This window comes from Puma concolor, chromosome B4 (assembly GCF_028749965.1).
Source record: "Puma concolor isolate L17-30 chromosome B4, mPumCon1.1.hap2, whole genome shotgun sequence".
Classification (NCBI taxonomy): Eukaryota; Metazoa; Chordata; class Mammalia; order Carnivora; family Felidae; genus Puma; species Puma concolor.
The window spans coordinates 118723895-118741416 of record NC_141673.1 but is presented as its reverse complement, the minus strand read 5'-3'; the positions used below and the strand labels follow the sequence as shown (position 1 = coordinate 118741416).

At 39.7% G+C, this 17522-nt stretch overlaps 1 protein-coding gene across 1 annotated transcript in view; it reads left to right on the top strand.

Moving 5' to 3' along the window:
* Nucleotides 1–17522, top strand: part of APBB1IP (amyloid beta precursor protein binding family B member 1 interacting protein) — a 103620-nt gene that overhangs the window by 46903 nt on the left and 39195 nt on the right. The window contains exons 3-7 of the mRNA XM_086714703.1: nucleotides 55–142; nucleotides 3926–4218; nucleotides 5572–5649; nucleotides 11869–12028; nucleotides 13194–13315. Of these exons, the coding sequence (XP_086570829.1) occupies nucleotides 55–142; nucleotides 3926–4218; nucleotides 5572–5649; nucleotides 11869–12028; nucleotides 13194–13315 (741 nt within the window). The remainder of the gene's footprint in view (nucleotides 1–54; nucleotides 143–3925; nucleotides 4219–5571; nucleotides 5650–11868; nucleotides 12029–13193; nucleotides 13316–17522) is intronic.

The following is a 17522-nucleotide window of genomic DNA, read 5'->3' as shown; positions in this document are numbered from 1 at the left end:
TGCAGACATGTTAATGTGGTAAATAACTTTGAGGATGGGGATCTATTTTCACAGAGTTTAGGAGTTGACACTCTTCCTCCTCCTGACCCCAAACCACCCAGAGCTGAATTCAACTACAGTGTGGGTTTTAAGGATTTAAATGGTAAGCAAAATAATTTCTTAAGTAATTTGAAATCATAACAATGACTAACATCTGTACAGAACTATGATTTGAAAACAAAAATGTAAGGAACCTGGACATTTTAAACTCCTGGATTTCGGCTTGTGTTTTATGGTGTTTGGATTAAATTGGGGGGCCAAAAAGATATTTTTGCCTACAATGAAAGGGAATACTGTCCTGCATTTATGTAGAGTATCAAAGCTATTTTTTTTAAGTAAAGGGAGTTTCTTCCTAGTACTAAGCCCCAAGAGTAAGAAGCTATAATAGAATAAAAAAATATTAATAAGGAAATGTCCCTTCAAAGATAATAATGAACTATTCATTTCAGAATGATTGATAATATATGTATGGGTGCTTCAAAATATATTTTAATTGATATATAATTAATATGTATTTGCTCTATTTTTTATCTTCCCTGAAATCATCACATTATTTTATTAACAAAAATCTGTCTTCTTATTTACTACGAAGACAATCTTTAGCCCATGTGCTTTTTCAAACTACAATGAATCTTGTAGTAATTGCTTCCAGTGAGAATTCACTGCAACTCTTGAAAAAAGATTTTCCAAAGACGTGCAGTACCCACCAAAAAAGTGAAAAACAAATAGAGAAGCCCAGTTACAGAAATCCAGAATTCCAAGTTTTTTTCTGTCACTGAGTTTCTTTGTTTCTGTTATTTTTAGTAATTTTTTTATAAACCTTTAGGTGCCAATGCCTATACCTGGACAAATTATAATACATTTCTTCTGACTTCTTTTCCTACCTTCTTTTATGTTTGCCATATAAACTTAACTATTCCTGGCAGTTATTTCCATCATAAGATTGAGTGATGGTAACATTCATGACATTTCAAAAGAAGCCATACACCTTGGTAAACTGTCTGACATTAATAAATAACATATACTTGCACATATGAACAGTGCGGGTTTTGCCTAATCACACTCACCATGGCTGAGTGCTTTAATCAGTTCAATTAGAAGAATTAATCAATACTGCAGTTATAGACGACTCAACTACTGCTTTCTAAGCACTCAGTACCTAGTATCCAAAAATTACTGAAAACGACAGAAACAAAGAATCCCCACAATAATATAGTATTGTTTAAGTATAGTCACGAGAAACTCATGTCATTAAGACTAGAAGATAAGACATATCCATGAGGCACAATTTGGGTAGAGGACAAAACCATTAAAAACTACTTATGTGTACTGAAAATTAAATGTGTTGGTAATTAGAAAAGAAATAGGCTTTTTACTGTCTTCACTTAAAATGTTGCTAAAATAAGTTAAAAATATTTTGCCCAAAGTCATTCAGAGAGTTAAAGACTTCCGAACAGAACCCATTCAATTCTGTATTGCTCACTTCTGTATTGATATAGTTAAGGTTATGATTTTCTTTAGAAATTGTTAATATGAGAACTGTTATGGGAACTCTGTCCCTAAAATTTTTATAAAGGATTAAAATAATTTGCTCATATGGCAACAGTCACAACATAATTGCTGACATTAGGAAATTATGAATATACTTCATTTGTTCTACATATATTTTCTTTGAAAATTTTTAAATTAATTCAATTTTATGAAGAAGTTATATGCAAAAACGGCTTAGAAGAAAATAAATCCTTTTTACACATTTACTTGAGTCCAAGTGCTATACACTAGAACTATCAGCATGAGTATAATATGCTACTTGGTATTTACTATGATGGTGTTTGGCAATAAATTATTTCACAGAGCTTCATGGTCGTTGCTGAGTAAGCTGCATTTCCTCATTCCACTTCATCCTGCACGTAGCAGGTGACTCTTCTTCCTCATGAATCCCTTCCATACTGCCCATCCTGTGTTCATTACATTTGCCATCCAGTGAATGCCTGCTCACCAAAGCACTCCTCTAACAATGCTCACTGACACCACTCCCCCATAGGCCCCACAGTCTGTCAGCTTTCAGGATCACATGTCCAATCACCGATCACACATGGAAGAAATTCCAGTGAGAACTGTCCTTCCTCACCCTCACTCTGAAAATCCGTGTCCGTGCTTTTTTAAAAGTTAACTCTCAGCTCACCGGCTTATGAAGTATTTACCACTTAACCCAGTTCTTTAAAATTATTTTTTACTTCTCAACCTCCTTAGTGCTTTATTTCCTGCTGATAATCATTAATCACTCTTTCTTTGAATGTGAGAGTTTCCGTAGTTGGATGGTGTGCCTACAGAAGTTCTATCCTTACCACAAGTCTCAAAGCATAGATTTATCATCGGTACTCTGTCTGCTCTCCTAAGGCCTGGGGAAAACTCCCCTTCCATCTGTTTCCAACATCTCCCCTCCCCTACTTTTCTAAAACTCTCAGCTCTTGCACCAGAATATACAAGAATTCCTATTTAGGCAACTAATTATGTGCTTGGATCTGACTTTGTAGCTAATCTGTGAGGGTAGAAAATAAGTTTTTCTCCTTTTATGGGGGATGGGGGGTGGAGGAGAAATTCAGCTTTGTTGAGGTATAATTGACAAAATTGTAATACGTTTAAAGTGTACAGCTGTAAGTGACTCGATATATGTATGCATGTAAAAGAATTTCCTCCATAGAGTTAATTAACACATCAATAGGGGCGCCTGGATGGCTCAGTCTGTTAAGCGTCTGACTTTGGCTCAGGTCATGATCTTGCAGTTTGTGAGTTTGAGCCCCACGTTGGGCTCTGTGCTGCCAGCTCAGAGCCTTGAGCCTGCTTCTTTGCCCCTCCCCCCCATACTCTGCCTCTCTCAAAAATGAATAAACATTAAAAAAAATGAACACATCCATCACCTCACATGTTGAGAATATTTAAATTCTACTCTCTCAGCAAATTACAGTTAAATAACAGTATTATCAACTATGGTCACCATGTTATACATTGGTTCCTGAGACCTTATTCATCTTTATAACTAAAAGTTTTACTCTTTCGCCAGCCTCTCCCTGTTTCCCACACCCCTGCCCCTGACAACCCGTACCCAAATATCACTCTTAAAAATGACCTTCTTGGGGCGCCTGGGTGGCGCAGTCGGTTAGGCGTCCGACTTCAGCCAGGTCACGATCTCGCGGTCCGTGAGTTCGAGCCCCGCGTCGGGCTCTGGGCTGATGGCTCAGAGCCTGGAGCCTGTTTCCGATTCTGTGTCTCCCTCTCTCTCTGCCCCTCCCCCGTTCATGCTCTGTCTCTCTCTGTCCCAAAAATAAATAAACGTTGAAAAAAAAAAAATTTAAAAAAAATGACCTTCTTGATGTGTATACACACACACACACACACACACACACACACACAATGAAGTATTACTCAGCAATCAAAAAGAATGAAATCTTGCCATTTGTAACTGCATGAATGGAACTAGAGTGCATTATGCAGAGTGCAATTAGTCAGTTGGAGAAAGACAAATATCATATGACTTCACTCATATGAGGACTTTAAGATACAAAACAGGTGAACATAAGGGAAGGGAAGCAAAAATAATATAAAACGGGGAGGGGGACAAAACCTAAGAGACTCTTAAATACAGAGAACAAACAGAGGGCTGCTGGAGGGATTGTGGGATGGGGGGATGGGCTAAATGGGTAAGGGGCATTAAGGAATCTACTCCTGAAATCATTGTCGCACTATATGCTAACTAACTTGGATGTAAATTAAAACATAAATATTTAATTTAAAAAATGAAAATTCTTTAAAAAATGGCCTTCTTTCTGTTTTCCCAGGTAGAAATTGTTACTTTGATCATTAACGTGGTGGTTTTTCCTATCAGAGTCCTTAAATGCGCTGGAAGACCAAGATTTAGATGCTCTCATGGCAGATCTGGTAGCAGACATAAGTGAGGCTGAGCAGAGGACAATCCAGGCACAGAAAGAGCCCTCTCAGAATCAGAATCATCCAGCACCCCTGAACATACCAGATTTCAGCGGTGCAGCCGCTCTTGGTTACGGAGCAAATGTTGCTGTAACTAGTGTTAGCCAGTATGAGGATGATTTACCACCTCCGCCGGCTGATCCCATGTTAGACCTTCCACTGCCGCCACCACCTCCTGAACCTCTCTCTCAGGTAAGTGTGTGGGACAGGGATGGCAGGACTCTTGACTTCTGCTACCCATGGTCTTTGACTTTCTTCAAAATGACAGTTACATTCATAATTACCTAATTTCTGAGATACTTAAACAAGGATACTGAGTACGTTTGTTGCAAAGCCAGAGTCCTCCGTAAGAAGACACATTGGTGTGTATAAAGAACATATTGGGGACATATTCAAGAATTATTATAGCTCAGCTTAAGTTTATATTTGTATGCGACACTCCCTGATAGTACTCAACCTTTTAGGGTAATGTTTTATTAACTTGGCATGAACAGTGCAACCAATTTTATATCATGTCTCTGTCTCTGGTGCTTGCCCAGTATGTAAAGAATTGAAAGCATTCCTCACATACTTCTGAATTGACCTAAATGGAATTTTGTTGAATTTGGCTACCCTGTTCAATAGAGCAAATATATCTATGAACTATTTGTAATGTCGTAGTTGGGTGGAGTGAGGGTGGAACATTTACTTACAAAAATCAAAGGGCCTTAGGAGCACCTTGGTGGCTTAGTCAGTTGAGCATCCAACTCTTAATTTCAGCTGAGGTCATTATCCCAGGGTTATAGAATTAAGACCCACATTGAGCCCACACATTGGGCTCTGCACTGAATGTGGAGTCTGCTTGAGATTCTCTCTTTCCTCTCTCTCTCTCTCTCTCTCTCTCTCTCTCTCTCTTTCTCTCTCTTTCTCCCTCCCTCTCTCTTCCCTCTCTCTCTCTCTCTGCCCCTCTTCCCTACTCATGTGCTCTATCTCTCTCTCTAAAATAAAAAAAATAAAAATAAAGGGCTTCAGGCTCATAAAATATTTTACTCTCTTTTCTGCCTGCTCACATGTGTTTGTCAGTGTTTTTTTGGTGAATTATAAGTTTAGGTTTGAGTATGAGTCTTAACTTTTAGAAAACTAAGGACCCCTTTAGGAATCAAATAAAAACGAAGACTCCCAGAAAATGTATGCTGATCCAGAAAAATGTATATAATCTCAGAGAGTACTCAAATCCCTTGAGATCCACCTGTAGATTCCTCAGGTTAGACTCCAGTTTTGAGCCACTCAGAGATTTCTGTGGACTAAATATGTGAAGCTCTTTTAGAGTCCTCATTTTATCTTTGAAGTTACTATTTCTAAGATACAAAGAGTGACTGCATTCTACCTCTTTGGGTTGAACATTTTTGTTATGGTTATTTAAATTCTGAAAATCAAATGTGAGATTCGGTGCCTCCTAACACAGCCTTTTGTCAACATAAAGTAACTAAGACATTAGCCATGGCCCAGGTACTTTCTCACTGCTGTTCTCTAGTGGATGGTGTTGAATGTCTTGCTGTTTTACAGGAAGAAGAAGCAGCCCTAGCCAAGGCTGATAAAATTAAGCTAGCATTGGAAAAACTGAAGGAAGCCAAGGTCAAGAAGGTAAACTATGAATCACTTTTGCATGGGGCAGTTAAGTTAATGACATTTATGCTTAATGGGAAAAAAAAAAAAAAACTAAAATTTCTAGTGGTGTTTTCCAAATAGGTATAATTTTTTTTTTTAATTTTAGGACAGATGATTACATAGTTATTCTTTCTGTGACATCAGTTAGCTCATTTGTGATTGATAAATAGGGATCTATTTAATATAAATGTGGAAGTTTCCAAGTTTCCACCCCCAGGGCTCCCTCCCCTGGAGGCACCCTCTTGTTCTGCTCAGCTGTCATGTAATAGCAAGTGGTGCCACCTTCTGGGCCCACTTAACTGGGTCAGAGCTCCACTTCCATTGGCCTTCCCTTAGTCAGCATTTCCCCAGTTGCTTTTGTACATTTTTCATCACCCCTGAGGCAACCTCCAGCCCTGCTGCCCGCCCTAGATGTCCTGGTTATTTCCTGAGATCTCAAATGTTTTGACTAGTGCTCTGGGTTCAAAGTTGCATATATTTTGAGTGATCTGTCTAATCCTATTCTCCCAGTAAGCCTGCAGTTTCTTTGTGTGTTTTCTGCAGACTGTAGGCTTTCCAGGAACACATATATTACATTATCATAGAAACACGTGTATTTAACCTCAGTAGAAGTGCATACCTAATAACAGCTAAGTGTTAATGATAGTTGATTTGGTAACTTAGGAGAAAGATGAAACAATCTTATTTCACTTCCTGAAGCATATGCCATGTCTGAGACCACTTAAGAACTTCTTACTTCTAGCTGGGTAAATTGTTCTTTTCACAGAGCATAAGACCTTATATTCCTGCAGTACCTATCAGGGTTCCTTGGATGAAAGTGTTCAATACATGCTGAATAATATTCAGTAAATAGTCCTTGACTATCCCTGGGTCCAGACATTCAAGGTTCATGTGTGAAAGTCTTCCCAGATCAGTCTGGCTCCATTCATTCTAAACGTGCATGAAATTCTTTACCATTATTCTTCCCAGTTCTCTACATGTGATTAAATTCTGTGTCACTTATTGGAATCCTACATCCTCAGCTGCGTTGCCCTTCTGTTCCCTTGTACTCATCTCATTAAGTCCTGGCTAAATCCAGCTCTCTTCCTACTCAGTCTGCCCCTCACCAGTGCCTAGGCTTCCCAACAGTGCAGGCACTCTCCCACTAACCTAGGAAACGATTTCTACCTGTTCTCTCCTTTAAAACTTCCAATACCTTCCACATCCACATTCTCTCAGCTAATGATGTTGCTCCCTGTTGCACTGAGAAAATAGCAGGACTCAGAAGGAAGGTTCCATAAGCTCCTGACACATTTATCTTCCTGCCTGCCTGCACCTGTGACATAGAGTCCATAGTCTTTCCTGTAACTGTTGATGAGCTGTCATGTTTCTGAGACCAGCTTCTCATGTGCTCCAGTTCCCATCCTGTCTTCTTGCCCCTCCCATGCTAAAGCCTCCCATGGTGCCCCATCTCACACAAAAAAGCCCAATTCTCACGGCAGTTGAAAGCCCCTAGATGGTCTGGCTGCCCTCTGTCCCCCACCACTTACCCCATTCTTGCTACCTGGTCTCACCATTGGTCTTCAGACACTCCAGGAATGCTCTGGCCTCAGGACCTTTGCACTTTACAGTGTCCTACCTCAAAAGCTCTTCCCCAGATACTGGTGGGTTTTCTCTGTTCCTCTCCTAGGTCTGGTCACCTTCTCAGTGAGGCCTTCTGATCTGACATTGCACTCACACATCACCACTACCCCCACCCCTTCCCACTTTCTTTTTCTCTTCTGTGCTCATCACCATCCAGCATACTATCTACTTCTATTTATTGCCTACATCTCCTCCTCATCCCCACAGAAGTTCCTCCAGGGATTTTTGTGTTTTCTTCACTGACACATCTGCATCCCATAGAACGGTGCTGGGTTTACAGATATACTCCAGTTCAGGCCATGTCTCTTCCTGTGTAGAGTTAAATTCTAGAGGGGGAGTAAGTGTTAGGAGGAAAGTAAAGCAGAAAGAAGTGATGGAGAGTACCTGAGCCACTCCTAGGTGGACCTAGTGATGGGGGAGGCCTCTCTGAGGAGACACCACTTAAGCAAAGACCTGGGCAGCAAAAAGAGGCCAGCTCCCCCTGCATACAGTTGGAGAGTGTCCTGGGCAAGCTGGGTGGCCATTGTTCAGAGAGCCATTGAGTAGGAGGGAAAGTTGAGGAGGAGTTGAGGTCAGAGAGGCAGGCCAGGCCACACAGCCTCACAGACCCAAGGAAGAGTCTGGAATGTGTAAGTGCATTGGGAAGCCATTTGAGGGTTTTTAACCAGGGATAATATCTGGTTTTCAGAGATCATCCTGGATACTTCATGGAAACTGGAAAGGATGACAAGCAGGGTGGCCTGTTCTACAGCCCACATTGGCACAGTGGCTCCCTGTACATAAACGTGGGCCACAGTGGGTCACTAACTTTATCTGTAGGGTAAAAACACAGAAGGAAATGAGTACAAAGAAAATTCACAATTACTCAAACTATTTTAAAACACCAGACTGTTTGTGAAAGGGGGGCCACATTGGCTATATTTTCAGAGGGGAAGTGAAAAGAGAAGTCGATTGTTAGATAAAAAGGTAGGACAGCTAGCTTGCTCAGTCGATTTGCTTCAACTAGAGGTTAAGAGACTGGGAGGAGATAGCAGCTGTTTCCTGCAGCGTATCAGAAAGCCAGAGAACTTCAACCATAATTTAGGTGAGGTGAATTGTAACAGTAAACACAATGCACAACCTGTCTTGATTCAACGAAGATGTCAAACAAAGCCACTCTGTGTACGTTTGAGTTGTACGTTTGGTCTGATTTCAGACACTCCAGATACGGTCCTTAAAACAGAAGCCTGTGAGCACAGAACATTAAGAAAATAACAGAGACAAAAATAAAAAAATATATATAAAGAAAGAAAGAAAAAAAGAAAATAACAGAGACACACTTGTACATTACTAACATGACTAAGATGTACTCCTACATAGTCTGCAACATAGAAATGGAGTCTGAAGTACTCTGTAGTACTCAAGTACTCAAGTACTCTGTAGGGTGTTGACATCATTTTGGATCGCAAATGATGTACATACAGCTTATGTTACAAAGCTTTTGGAACTGGAAATGGGATCAGACTCACTCACTAACTTCATGGGTTTGTTCATTTGCTTTAAAGCTCGGTGACACAGGAGAGCAATTCCATGTGTCAATTTTATCATGGAATCAAAGAAAATGTATATCATTTTCTTTGTATATGATGTATAGGATCATGTATATGATTCTAGGATATTTTTTTATTTAACAACTTGCAAAAGAAAAAGAAGAAATGATAGAAATCATGAAGTTCTTACTGTAACAGATTAGAAAGGGGAGGTTTTTTTCATTCTTGAATCATTCTATCCTGTATCCAACAGTATAGATATGAAAAGCACTCTGCTTGCTTAGTCACATAACTGGGATCTAGCAATATTACGTGTTAGTGTAGCTACTCTTCAGCTTGTAAATGTGACAGAAGCTGTGAAGAATAGTAAATACAATTTCTTCCTGCTAAAAGTTGCCAGCCTTCTCTTGTTTTTTTTTCTTTATTTTCCAAGTTCTGTAATTGTAGACATTCATAACTACATATGGATTAAATTTAGTTTGCAACTTCTGTCAAAAAAAAATAAAAAAACAAAGTTTCATCACTGTGAAATTATGTGATTCAGTTTTTTTCCCTCTATCTAAAAACAAAACAAAACACAAACATATGTTTTCTTTTCTCAAGAATACCTAAGCAAAAATGAAATGTGGTCAAACATCATTATTTTTTCCATCGTGGAGATTAAGTCTTCTAAATTCTAACGTTGGCCGTGTTTTCTTAGGACATGTAGCTACTCCACATCAGTAATTCTCAGCAGAGGGGTACCTGGGTGGCTCCATCAGTTAAGCATTTGACTCTTGATTTTGGCTCAGATCATGATCTCAAGATTCGTGAGTTCAAGCCCCACGCTGGGCTCTGCACTAACAGATTTCTCTCTCTCCCTTTCTCTCTGCCCCTCCCTCGCTTGTATGCATTCTCTCTCACACTCTCTCTCTCAAAAATAAAGAAATAACCTTAAAAAATATTTACAAAAAAATACTAATAATTTTCAGTAGAGAGCAGTGGGTAGGCCTTCCACAGAAAATAAATCATAATAAAGCCCGCTATTTGAGGAGTTTGTGTTTCTGTACAACCCTCCATGCTTCATGCCTCAGATCAGATGAATGTATCTTTGACTTTGTGGCACTTGGACCTATCGTTTTAAATACATCAAAAGACAAACATACAGGAAAAAAGCAACCTTCCAACAAGAGGTTCCTGGGTTACAGGTTTTATAGGTTTTCAAGGGAGAAAAAGTATTCTGCAGACAAACCTGGACTAAAGGTCTAATTTGAATGATCCTGTGGAGAGGATACGCACTTTTGCTGCCCTGATGTCTTATGTTTTCACTCTCAGTGTGCAACTGTTGAGAAAAGAAGGCATATGCTAACTTGTGGTTCCTTCGGGCCCCTCACCCAGATTTCTGTCTCCACCCATACCCTGGGTTTCTGTCAGTAACTCTGCATAACAATCCACAAGATTGCGCTCTTCATCCTGTTCTGTATAGAACGTTTTGGAGATCAGATTAGGTGGAAGTAGGACAGGAGAGGCAGTTTCTCAGGGGCTCAGAACCCAACCCAAACTTTTGGGGAGGGAGAAATGTTACCAAATGTAACATTTCTCCAGTCCTTCACTTTTTTAATAGTGGTAAGCCTCATCTGTGAATAACCAGTACCGACCCTAGACAAACAGAATAGGCAGAACTTGTCTTTATCTGTTTCACACTTCTCTTTTCAAGTTAGAATAGAAATGTAAGTAAGCAAGAGTGGTACCAAGCAGTTCTGGTTAGGGATGTTTCCAGGAATTCTCTGTATAATTCTTATTATACAGAATTCTCTGTATAATGTGTATAGTTGCAGACACCTCAGGCTGATGGTCAGTCAGGGCAGTGTTGTCTGGAAAGGAAAAGGTAACAACATCTGCTTCCGGCATGGCAATCAGAGATAGACTCCAACTTGATTGACTCTCACTAATGCTAATTCCCATGTAATTAGGTAGGATCAGTGATCTTGGTAAAGACTAAAATAAGAACACAGGGCTTTCCAGGAGTTGTAGGAAATCTTCCCCAAACATATGTGTGTAGTAAATTGGGGCTCAGTGGGCACATTTCCGCTGTTCCTTTTGAAGACTGGCTATATAGCACCATCATAATTACTTCATGAATGAATTCTCTTATATTAAATCAGAATCATGGTCTCTCTGGGGTGGGTGGGGGGGTGGTCGGAATATTTTATAACTTTGACAAGTTGCCTGGGAAAAATCAGTGAAATCCTATGTCCTTATTTGAAGATGAGTAAATTCTGCTCCCACCAAACCCTCCAGATTTGGAATGGGATAACTACCAATTTCACTGTGAACTCAGTGCAGTAGAATTTTTTTAAAAAATGGAATGAAAAGTAAATTTGATCATTAATTTGCCTTCATGCCTCCATAATTCATTTTGCTTAATCCACCTCAAATCTCAAAGATACTCAGCTATGACACAGTCTGTAACCCTCCCGTAAGGCCCCTCAGTGGTATTGTGTCGCTATGTACTCTTGACCTTCAAAAGAATTGTAGTTTAACCAACTTGATCTTTTCTGTATCTCAGAACTCTTGGGTTGCATGAAATAGGACTCAACTCCAGCTAAGCAAAAGAGAAGAATTTATTATAGATATGCTTTCAAACAAGAAATGCTTCTGGGCTCCTGGATGAACCTCAACAACTATAGAAAGATATCAGGAGAGCAGGAAGTCAGCACTTCTTTGATCCTGTTTGTTTTCTGTCTGCTTCACCAGAATGCAGGGTCTCTGAAGGCTGGGCAAGGACTTTGTTTATTATGCGGTTTTTTCAGTTTGGGTTTTTTTGTTTGTTTTGTTGTGTTGGCTTGTGGGTTTTTATTTTTGGTTTGTGAATAGGTTTTTCCATCTCCGTATTTTTTGCACCTTAAGCAGTACTAAGCATATGAGTGAGTTCATATTGAGTGACTTTGCAGGAGACCTTCTTACTTAAATTCACAGAAATAATAACAACTTTGAAACCTTAATCTTCATGGCCTTCTCCAGTTGCTGAAATTTACTAGCTGCCCTGTGGCTTTATCCTCAGCTTGTTGTCAAGGTGCACATGAATGATAACAGCACTAAATCGTTGATGGTGGATGAGCGGCAATCAGCCCGGGATGTTCTAGACAACCTTTTTGACAAAACCCATTGTGACTGCAGTGTAGACTGGTGTCTTTATGAAATATACCCAGAACTTCAAATTGGTAAGTCCTATCCCCAGTGTTAGACTGTGCTCCAAAAACCTGTGGGTTTGCTTTATTATGGGTTTTGGTCTCTTATTAAGAAGAATTTGGTTCAAGACTATCAAGATTTCCCATAAATCACTCCCCTTATGGCAGATTCAGTGCTTGCCTCTTCATTCCTTTGTAGTGAAGAGCCTCAGATTGTAACAAGTAGCCAGACCTTGGGGGATGTAAACACTATTATTGCCGCAGCTGTAGTGGTTCCATAAGAAAGAGAAAGTGATAGGATGAGACCTCTTACTGCATGTTTAGTAAGTTGAACATATTGTGGGAGGGCCTGGGTATCTGTCAGCTAATGTCTCTTTAGAGTTTGCGTCTTTACACTATAGTGTAACTCTGCCATACATCAATGTTCATTTCCCCTTCCACCGTCCCCACTCACACTTTGGTTGAAGAGGCTCAGCTCCAAAGAGCAAAGGACAGTTGGTAGAATTGGAGTAAAAAAAAAAGTGAAAAAGCAATTAAAGAAATACTCTTGTTACTTCTCATTGTTAAAATCACTCAGAACAGTTGTCTCTCTCAGGAGAGCTTGGTGGAATACAGAATTGCCTGCCTTCAAAGCTTTCAGTGAATTTTTTTTTTTTTTTTTAATGAATGAAATGGTGTACACTGAAAGAATCTCTTGAGGTATTTTGCAACTCTCTGAGTCAAATAGAGAAATGAAAGCCTTCCTGTATGTTTAGGTTTGGTTCAGATATGCATATGTAGTTTTTAGTGTCTTAGAGGTGATGTTTCAGAGAACATATCACATGTCTCATAGCCTCCTTCAGAGTTGTTTAGCCAATTATTGCTTCATGGTCCTCCTTATGGATAAGATGTTTACCTCCATCTGAGACTGTTTAAAGTAAAAAGTAAAAATGCAGATAAGAAAAAAGTGCAGTGGCTGGCCATTATCATGATATTGTATGGTCATCTGCCATGTTTTTTTGTGGAAAATAAGTTGAAGACCTGACACTGAAGAAGAAACATAATAGGGGTGTTACAATGTGACATCATGGAAGAATTAGGAATTTCTAAAAACCGATGAGAAGAATGAAGCATTGTATTTAACTCAATACTAGCTTAATTCTCTGTTGGAAACCCTAATGTCTTGGGTTGGAAAGAATGCTTTTTCTTGTTTCATCAGAAAGGATTTTTGAAGACCATGAAAATGTTGTTGAAGTCTTATCAGACTGGACAAGAGACACAGAAAATAAAGTGCTATTTTTGGAGAAAGAGGAAAAATACGCTGTATTTAAAAACCCCCAGGTAAGATAACTTGTATATAGTTAAACCATATAAAATATGGAGGATTTTTTTTTAATGTCACCTGTGTACTAGCAAACATCATTCATTGTCTCACAAAATATTGCAAATATATTCCTTTAAAAAAACACACACACACAATCCAGGGGCACCTGGGTGGCTCAGTCAGTTAAGTGCCGGACGTCAGCTCAGGTTATGATCTCAACAGTTTATGGGTTCGAGCCCTCCATCAGGCTCTGTGCTGACAGCTCAGAGCCTGGAGCCTGCTTTGGATTCTGTGTCTCCCTCCCTCCCTCCCCTTTTCTCTCTCTCTCTCTCTTTCTCTGTCTCTGTCTCTGTCTCTACCTCAAAAATAAGTAAACATTGAAAAAAAATAAAGGAATGCCTGTGTGGCTCAGTCAGTTGAGCATCTGACTTCCACTCAGGTCATGATCTCATGGTTCATGAGTTCGAACCCCACATTAGACTCTCTGCTGTCAGCACAGAGGCCTCTTAGATCCTGTCTCCCTCTCTCTCTCTCTTCCCCTCACCCCCCTTTCTTAAAAATAAATAAACATTAAAAAACTTAAAAAAAAATTTTTTTTGTTACGTTTCTTTATTTTTGAGAGGCAGAGAGACAGAGCATGAGTGGGGGAGGGGCAGAGAGAGAGGGAGACAGAATCAGAGGCAGACTCCAGGTTCCCAAGCTGTCAGCACAAAGCCCGACGTGGAGCTCGAACTCATGAACCGTGAGATCATGACTTGAGCTGAAGTCAGATGCCTAACTGACTGAGCCACCCAGGCACCCCAAAAAAATTTTCACTTAATAAAAATACACAAACTCAACTCTTAGGTCATATGTAAACTATAATAGGCCCTTAAAGGATTCAGAAAGAATAGAAACCATTTTGTTTTTTTAGATCCAGCATCCAAAGCATATCTGTCTGTTTATTGATCCTCTTCTTCTGTCCTTACTTCAATTTGGCTACATTAATTCAATATACCTTGATGCACTAAGGGTCATGAATGCTTCATGTTTTAAACACTCTTTTTTGTTGTTGCTAATACTTGGTGCTTACTGATGCTGGGATTACTAAAGAGGGCACCTGGAAAATGTACCATTTATTGTGATTTAATTGTATAAACAGTCTACGTAATAAAAAGCATTATTCTCCGGGGAGCCTGGGTCGCTCAATCAGTTAAGCGTCCGACTCTTGATTTCGGCTCAGGTCATGATATCGAGCCCTGCGCTGGGCTCCGTGCTCAGTGTGGATCCTGCTTAAGAGTCTCTCACACTCCCATGCACTCATGCTCTCTCTCTCTCTCTCTCTCTCTCTCTCAAAAAAAAAATTTTTTTTTCAACGTTTATTTATTTTTTGGGACAGAGAGAGACAGAGCACGAATGGGGGAGGGGCAGAGAGAGAGGGAGACACAGAATCAGAAACAGACTCCAGGCTCTGAGCCATCAGCCCAGAGCCTGACGCGGGGCTCGAACTCACGGACCGTGAGATCGTGACCTGGCTGAAGTCGGACGCTTAACCGACTGCGCCACCCAGGCGCCCCAAAAAAAAATTTTTTTTAAAGCATTGTTCTCCATATTTGAAAAAGCTTCCTTCAAGTCATGTGTACAAGGATGTCACAGAAATACAGGCCTTTTCCCACTGTGGCCTCCAGCCGACTGTAATTGCATGAGGGTCATTAAGTCTTTTTTGGAAAGTCAACGAACATTAAACACAGACAAGATCATTGGGGACATCCAGACACCTTTATATTTTACAGGTTAAAAAAACTAAGTCCCATGTCACTAGAGGCAGAAATAGCAGGATACTAGAGCAGCTTTCTTGTGAGAAAATGCTCTTTCCCCGTACTGTGCTTTTTTCTAGAGTCTTCTCTAGGTTTTGTGGTGGTGCACTGACAAGAAAGCAATTAAATACTATTGTCTTTGACAAATATTGAACAATAAAAGTATGGTTGATGCTTGAACAACACAGTGTGGGAGGGACGTTAGGGGCACCGACCCCCTATGCAGTTGAAAATCTGTGTGTAAGTTTTCACTCCCCAAAAACTTAATTACTGATAGCCTGCTATTGACTGGGAAGCCTTACCAATAACATAAACGGTCAATTAACACATATTTTGCATATTAGATGTACTATTCAGTGTGTTCTGACAATAAGCTATGGAAAAAATATTAAGGAAAAAATCATAAGGGAAAGAAAATACAGTACTGTACTATATCCCCCCCACCCGCCAAAAAAAAGTCCGTATATAAATGGATCCATGCAGTTCAAACCTGAGTTGTTCAGGGATCAACTACAAAGTTTTCAAATTGTAACTACCTTCAATGGAATGTTTTAATGCCTGTATTAGTTAGGGTACCATCTTAGCTTCTGTGACAAAGAGACTCCCTAGATCAGTGGTTCAAACCAGCTAGAAGCTTTATTCTTTCTCACGTACCAGTGCAGACATAGGTGGGTAGATTTAGTAGGAGGCTGTGCCATTCTCAACAATAGCTTCTATCTCTGGGCCCAAGGCAGCTTTTCCACCTGGCCATTTCCCAGTTCTTAGGGAGGGAATAAAGAGCCAGGGAACTGCACAACCACACTTCTTACTGGAAGGACCTGGAAATGGCACTTTTACTTCTGCTTCCATCGCATTGGCCAGAACTTAGTTACAGGGGATTTTGAGCTACACAAGAAACTGACAAGTACAGTCTATTTAAATAACGATACACACAACTAAAATTGGGAGTTGTATTCAGAGTCACCACTTTGCACAATTCCTCCACAAAGAAGTTTTCATATTGAGTCTATAAAAATGGTGCCCAGGCGCTGTAACATGGCTATAATATTGTATAACCAAGAGGAGAAAGAAGAGAATAAGTATAGGCGGATATCTGCAGCTTGCCATGGCATCTAATGAATCAGTGCACAAAACATAACTACATGCTGTGAATTTTTACAAAGTGCACATCCCATTGAACTACCACCCACATCAAAATATAGAGCATGAGTGATACACCAGCAGACTCGCTTATGTCCCTTTCCAGCCATTGACCCCCATTACAAGAATAATCATGATTCTGACCTCTCTGGCCTCGGTTTTTCATGCTTTTTAACTTTGTATAAAATGGAATCATATCATAGTACTCTTTGGTGTTTACCTTCATTCCTTTTGTTGCATATGGCAGAACATGGCTTGTTCTTTTTCTTTGCCCTTTGGTATTCCACTGTGCATTTGTACCAAAATAAGTTTATCTGTTGTATTACTGATGGACATTTGATTTGTTCCTAGTTTGGGGCTTTAACAAGTAATGCTGTTGACAACACTCTTGTACCTGTATTTTGTTGAACATATGGAGACTTTTTTCTTGTGTAATACATACAAGTACAATTGCTAGCTCATAGTTTCTGCACATATTTAGCTTTAGGAGATACTGCCAAGCAGTTTTTCAAAGAGATTATATGATTTGCCTCCATTAGTATTGTATGAGAATTACCATTATTCCAGATCCTTGCCAGCCCTTGGTGTTGCCATTTAAAAAAAATTTTTTTTAGCTGTTCTATGTGGGTGTGTTGTGGTATCTCCTATGGTTTTAAGTCAAATTTTCTATTGCCAAAGGCTTGAGTACCTTTTCAAATGTTTATTATCGATTTTTGTGAAGTGCCTGTTCAGGTCCTCTGCCATGATCCTCAGCCTCTTACCAGAGGGGAAATGTGGCTCTCAGAATATCTCAGCATCAATTTGTGGTTCCTTTATCTCTTGGATCTTGGCCCCTTAAGTCCTGGTTGCCTCCATAGCTCTCCAAAACCTTCACACAGTTGTTGTTTTTTTAATCCAGATTTTCAAGCTGTTCTTTTGAAGCTTTGGTCTAACTACAAGCTACTGATCATAGGAGGAGGCAGAAATCCTCCTGCTGAATTCTTCTGGATAATAATCTGTTCTTTAAAACCAAGTAAATAGATTCTTCTAATTTGCAATCACATTTAAAGACCATAATGGAAGTGGACACATTTTTTAAGTTGCTGATATTAAGTATTTCCATTTTCTCAGTGTTTGGTTGGATAATATATCTTCTGTTCAGTACTCCATGTGAATAGCTACTTCAGCGTGCTGACCTTAGGGCTCTTTCTTGTTCCTGAAGTAGACTGTGACCATTCCCACATTGATGTCATGGCTCCTAAAAGGGAAGCTTTGTAATTTTGAAATACCCACAGTCCCTTTGTAAAAG